Consider the following 6,918-nt stretch of genomic DNA (forward strand, 5'->3'; position numbering starts at 1 on the left):
ACTAGTGTTGTCTGCTTTATGGCCATTTCGTGTAAGGAAATTATGACTTTTCTGACCAAAATGATCGATATAGTTTAGGGTTTGAAGCCCCCGAACAGCTTTTGACCAATTGGTCTCAAATGGTCATAGATCTATGACCAATTCTTCCAGGGTCACTGACAGAAGATCACTAGTTGACATATTTCTTGTAGTGTATTGAGAAACACCTATGATATCAAATAGCTCGAAGGTACTAGATGAAACGGGTTTGAAGGTACCAAATAAAGGATAGCATGTTTCTGCCACCGCACAATCAGGTGCTCAGAAGTACTGAGGTTGACAGGACACCTACGAAAATGATGGAAAAAATGGCTAAGTGCTAGCCCGGAGGTAACTAGGTGACACCGTCGGGTGGTGGCCCACCCGTAGTGATCTTAACACCACACTACAACCAAGGGCACGAAGGGGCACTCATAGCCTCACATGGCACCATGTGTTTCCCGATGTATGGAGTCGGTGGGACGAGAATTATAGAGGCAAAGATAGATCTACCATCTATTAGGACGACCAATCAACGTAGAAACTTTGGCACACATGCACTTTTTTTTGTTGTTGCTAATATTCTATTATTCAACGTGTACATTAGTTCTGTCGAATCTATACTACTATATAGTGTAACAGTTGTGAATTGGACCTATAGATCAATCCTAACCATTGATCTGCTAAATCTAACTGATTACTAAACAGTAAGACTCAGCTACCTGCGAGCCTTCACAGCCATTTGGAGCTCCCAGCCTTCGGATCGCTGATTTGCTGTAACGCACGCACATGATTTCGTAGTTCACGTGCTAAGGCCGTTTCACGGGCCGCTGCTCCACAGTCTCACGTTAACTGGGCCGTAGATAAGCCCAGTCGAAAGTGCAAACCCATTCACACGCTAACAGGCCAGTCGTCCAGGTTTTCTGTTCCCAGCGATATCCCCCGCTGCTCCTCTGTTCGTTCGTCCGCAAAGCGCCGCCGCCGTCCTACGTCCCGTGGGCAAGCGCGTCTGCCTCCACTGCTCCTCTACTGCGCGGCTGCCTCGGTGCCCTCCACTCACCCTATAGTCTCTTCCGCATGATGGTCGTTGATTTACCGGGAGGATGTAAAAGAATGATGAGGTGACGGCAGTGGCATTCTTGATGACCAAATCGAGACGGTGCCGCCGGTAGCACAAGCTATGTGCTCAAGGCGTTGGCACATTGCCGCGAAATCCACAGGTAGAGATGCTCCTAGGGTCCGACTGGTTGCACGTGAAGCGGGTGCACATTATATGTTCATTCTTGTGCTGATGGTTATATTGCTTTTCCTTGCTGATTGATTTCTAATCACGTGGGTCTACTACTGGGAAGTATGATCATGCCAAGTGCCAATTTCGTACTAATGTCTTCATTGGAAAAAGCTAAAGATATGTTACATCCCCTCCCGAATGGTTTTTACTCCCTCTGTTCACTTATATAAGACGTTTTAGTAAATTCAGACAGTATACTAAACAGTTCAAACTCAGCTGTCTGAAACGCCTTATAAAAACGAACGGAGGGAGTACTATATTTCGTGGCCTCTTCCAAGTTGGCATGCCTTTGGCTCTTGTCCTTATAGGTTCATGTGATATATCAAAATTCTTTTTTCATCCTTAATAAGATATAAATGTCTTATAATTTGGATTTCAGCTACAAAAGAATTATTGAATCCTTACAATTCAAATGCATATTATATCAGACTTTCCACTACTCTAGCGTATATGCAAGGGATAATGTAATTACTATTTTCTGCCTTTTTATTTATAGCTGCATTGAAATGTATACATTACTGTATGATAATGGGCGGTCCTTTGATCCTAACTGTATTAAAAATTTTTTATTAGCATATCTGTTGAAAATACCAGTTTTTCAATAATAAACTCTTATCACTGACTTTTGGTTTTCAATCATGTGCGGTTACAAGGTGCACGCCTTAATTCGTTCGCGTTCCAAAAAGTTAAGTTTTTACATATGTCCAGACTATATTAATTATAATTAGTTGTCTGCTTGTATGTACTATTTTGTGTCTGGTTTTCATTTCTTATATGCATGCAATGTAATATGAACTATCTGAATTTTATAGTGTGTTGCAACAATCTACAAATTTCAACCAATTATATAATTCTTTTTTGAAAATGAACGGACGCGGCAACGCGCGCCTACATGTTCTAGTGAACAGTAAAACATGGATGTCTCCATCCTATTGTAGAACCATCGCGTCCCATCCTTCCTGGGAAAGGAAAAACCCATAACTAATGCCTCCTGGGCCATGTTGCAGCCTGAGCAGAGGAGACATTAAGCCCAAGCGAGATGGTCTGGTTAGGTTAATGGGAGAGAGTAGAATACCACTTTAAATTTCTTCTATGTGTCACCATCAGTGCGATTGTGTACTACTCCTCTATAAAGAAATATAAGGGTACTTTTGTTATACTTAATTTCTGCATTTGTATAATGACATTTGTGATTTTGTAACTAAAACCACTCTGTAATTTAAGACAGCATTGCACGTATATACATACTAGTAATTATTAGGTTTTGTATGTACCTGTCACAGAAGGCATCGGGTCGATTATCTTGACGCTATCTGTTAGAGGATCAACAGACATATTACGGCTCACATGTAGAAAGAAGCTGAATGATTGTGATGCAATTGTAAATCTTAATTGTATTGTGATACTGTGTAAGATTTGGGGGAGAAAGTAACTGAATCTTGCTTCAATAGTATATATGCCTGGGATTCTGTAAATGCTGAGCTACCTTGCAGCTTCCTGCTAAGTCAGTGTTATTAACTCAGCCTTCCAGATGAGAAGACCAGACCTCTTCGGCTATTCCCATCTAAAATTTCAAACGGTGCACCACAGTGAAATGTGTCAATTTTTGTTCATGGAACTTCTCATTTTTCACTCCCTTACAGCCATTTCGCAGAGATGAAGCTCTGGAGAAAACACAGTCTTCTGTAAAAAAAATACTGAAGAAAAATAAATCAAGAGTATAGCTTCATTGATACAATGGTGTCACTTGTGAGACACCAAACAACACAAGATGAGATAGCAAATCTGTAACGATCTGCATGGGCTCATCTGGATGCAATGTAGAGTATGAACAACCACCACTGGCATGAAGCCAGCTCTACCTAGCTAGCCAGCTAGCTCATCATCCTCTGGAACTCATGGAAGTCGAGGCCGCCGTCGCCGTCGACGTCGTAGGCCCGTATCATGGCCTCGCAGTCGGCGACGGACCGGTCGTCGCCGAGCTGGGCGAGCACCCGCCGCAGCCCCCTGGCCGTGATCCTCCCGGCGGGCTGGTCCACGGCGTTGAACACCTCGAACGCCCTCCTCAGGTCCTCCTCCTGGCTGCCCTCCCCCCTCTCCATCAGCGCCACGAATCCGGCGAAGTCGAGCAGGTACCCGCCTTCCGACGACGAGGACGGCACCGTCAGGTCGTCGCCCATGGACGCGAAGAAGGCGCTCAGCTCGGCGCCGGAGATCTTCCCGTCGTTGTCCCTATCGAAGTGCTGGAAGATCCTGCGCAGCTCCGACTTCCTGCTGCTGCCGGTGCTGGACGACCTCCTGCTCGAGGACGACCGAGCGACGGCAGCACCGGGGCTCGTCACGTCAGACCGGCCACAGAACAGCGGCAAGCCGAACCTGAAGCTGCTCTTTCCCGTCAGGCGCTTGGCCGGCTTCGAGATGCTCACGTTCGCCATGAACTGAACCTTGCGTACGTCACAACTCACAAACACTAGAAGATCACTGAAGAAGTGCACTTGTCCAATGCTAAATTGCTAATGCAGCTGTGGAAGAAAGGTATGCCATGAGCCTCCTTTTATAGGTGCTCGGCTGGGAGCTTGGGATGCCAAAACCGGAGCAGATTTGCAGGAGCTGCCATCTTTGTGTGTGCGTTTGACCGGTCATGATGAGAAGTTCGTTGGCAACTGCCTCGCCTTCCTCAGATACTGTCAGCTACTCCCCATAGGGCAACGTGATCACATGGCTCGCGATCCGAGCGCCGCCGTCCAACCAACAACGATATCTCCGATCGAGACAGCGCCCTACTTCTTTAGTGCTTCTCCTCAGTTCAGCGACTGACAACTGAGACACCTTCCACTGAGAATTTTAACTCTTGGCAGTTTGCAGGCCTTCGGAAACTGTCAGGGAAAGCGCAAGTGATACAGTAGTATCTCTTCTTTCACGAGGTTGGGACGATACAGATTTTGAATATTGGAAACTTATGGGTTCAGTGATAGTATCAACCGATCACAATGCTGATTCTTGATCTGGCTTTCTTCAAATGTCAAGTTTGGAAGGCAAAAAAAAAAAAAGGAAAAAAGAAGAAGAAGATGGATACTGAGATTTCAAAAGAGATCTCCTTACTGCAGCTTGGGGAGCAGGGAAATCTGAAATTCTAATGCGATGGTTCAACAACAATGCAACCGCTGAACCTCCATGTGCCTCTCATGGATGCCATCAACCGCTAGGAGTTAGGAATTGTGCAAGTCACATGTTTGTGTGGCACCACCACATGGCACTAGATGCTGCTGCTTATCATCAGTCTGTTGGTAGATAAATAACCCACCTGAAGCTCATCATTGGGTTCCCGCATCCACTAGAAGAATCTTCCTGCTAGTTTATGCGCATCGTTAGTTTGACCAGAATGAAGATTGTCAGGTACCAACTTGGCATTCAAAACACAAGGTGTTGATACCCCCAAGTTCATCGCACCGACCACAAATATAATGATAGAAGGCTCATCACAACCAAGCATGTACTATAATTTTTCCAATGAGTCTGTATGACTCCAGAAGTTAAAGCATGTTACAGAAAAATTCAGTAGCTCTTTTTCCGGAAAACAGAGAAACTCCACATCGGTTAATGTAAGCGAAGTAATCTTCATTGTTGCAAAGTACCAATCTATAAAAAATTGAAATAGAGAACTAGTCTTAGAGGGAAGAACAACATGTTACATATTACACTCATGCAACATTAATCCTATTGCTAGACCTTCATTCAAACCGGTTGAACCTAACTCACCGGTTGAACATAACCCGAACTACCACCATCCAAGTGGCACACAGAGAGACCAAAGAATCACATGTCTCCACACATTGTAGCGAGTAAACCTATACAAATTTGGAACTATTTTTTTTTAGAAAATTATCATTACAACAGGGACGTATATATAAAGCACACACGCCTACCTGGATTTGAACCTTAAGCTGTCTATTTGCCCCCTATAACCGATTCTTAAACACATTTGAGAAAAATATCAGCGAGGGCAGGAGCCACGAACACAGTCTGACTCAAAAGCATGCGAAAGGACAGGAGAGAAACAAATATTGAATTGTTTCCTCCATATTGCAATAGCAACACTTCTGAATGAAGGAAGTAATAGTTCGGCTTTCGTTGGTTTGACCAAGGAAAAATAAGAAGCATTGTGCATCCAACGAAACATTTCCACATCTAGCTACCTGTTAAGTTGACTACATTAACCACTGAACCAAATTAACCATGAAGGCCATTCTCACTAGTTAGTGTTTGTCAAAGCTAACATTCACCGAAACCCCCGTTATAGCATCTGCTAGTTAACATTCAACATGTTTTCTCTAAACAATGTTGGATAGTGCTCACTAAGTGGACAATCAACCAGCCATGAGTTTCTAAAAACGTGTGTTAGTGCCATTCATACGGTAGAAGAAATCATATTTGATCCACTTTAGTCGGAATCATAGGGCTTCAAAACAAGTTGTGATAATGTTTTAGAGCGGAAGTATTTGTTTCATAGTAGCTCTTGCCACACCATGTTCTCATCTAATAACTTAAGCAACCATTTGTAACTTTGATATTCTCCACTGCTAGTACACTTTTTAATGACATCGAGGCCCATAGTTAGATTTTAGTAATTAATGATGAGAAATCAAGGGACTAGTATGTGTGAAGTGTATGAACAAGATTGATTATCACAAGTGAAAAAGGAAAAGAAGGAAAACTTTAGGCTTCCGAGAAGTATATTGTGTGTTGGTGATATTATTGAGTCACAAAAGCCACACTATTTTAGAGGAGGTGTTCAAGGTGAACAATAAGTGATCATTGCTCTATCTTTTCTCGCTACAAAAAGGAAAAAAAACAAATCATAAGTCGATTTTGAGCTGAAAACAACGGGACGCTAGACTATGTGGGGTGTGAACCCTAGTGTGATGGATATGAATAAGGGCGCTAGGGCGTTTGTTGATGGTAAGGATACCTACTCAGACGAGTTTCTACGGATTCCCAAGTCATGCACCCGATAGACACTCGTAGAGGATAAGCACATGTGAACTATGTCGGGGATCTGGCAATTATGGGAGAACATTCCCCATAGTAGTGAATCACCTAATTGTATCATATTCCATGTAGATAGCTACCGAACAACTGGCTCCTGCCTGCCTATACAAGGGACATGATAGCCCCTCCCAAAGGATAAAGACACATGGAAAGCATTATGTGCATAATCTAGTGCTTTGGATGAGTTCAACACTACTATAATCCCTTCATTGATCAATAAAGATATATAGGCAAGATGTAGTGCTATTACCCATTTGGGGCATGAACCTGGTAAAATCACCATGCCACCTTCATCGTTGGTGAGTTCCCTTTGGGCATCACCCATCCCTCTACTTCCTTCCACAACTAAACATAGATAGTAAGATCGACGGTGCATTAATCGTCGATATTTAGAGCATTGTTTGGACCTATGTTTAGGGTTGGTTGCTCTGTGAGGTGGGCTACCTGACTAGTAAATCTCGGAGTGTCCAAACCAAACCTATGTCTGGGAGTATCTGGCCTCGCTCGATTCCCTTGCCGAACTATCGGGGCTAATGCCAAGAATGTTCACAGTCGGACTA

The 6,918-nt window shown here is 43.7% G+C and overlaps 1 protein-coding gene across 1 annotated transcript; it reads right to left on the reverse strand.

Moving 5' to 3' along the window:
* Positions 1–2,939: 2,939 nt before the first annotated feature.
* Positions 2,940–3,828, reverse strand: LOC125506010 (putative calcium-binding protein CML41). Its single transcript, XM_048670893.2, has one exon. It carries the CDS (start codon positions 3,742–3,744, stop codon positions 3,184–3,186), a length of 561 nt encoding a protein of 186 aa, XP_048526850.2. The 5' UTR covers positions 3,745–3,828; the 3' UTR covers positions 2,940–3,183.
* Positions 3,829–6,918: the final 3,090 nt, after the last annotated feature.

This window comes from Triticum urartu, chromosome 5A, assembly GCF_056163025.1.
Source record: "Triticum urartu cultivar PI428250 chromosome 5A, HENAU_Tu73, whole genome shotgun sequence".
In the NCBI taxonomy this organism is placed as follows: domain Eukaryota; kingdom Viridiplantae; phylum Streptophyta; class Magnoliopsida; order Poales; family Poaceae; genus Triticum; species Triticum urartu.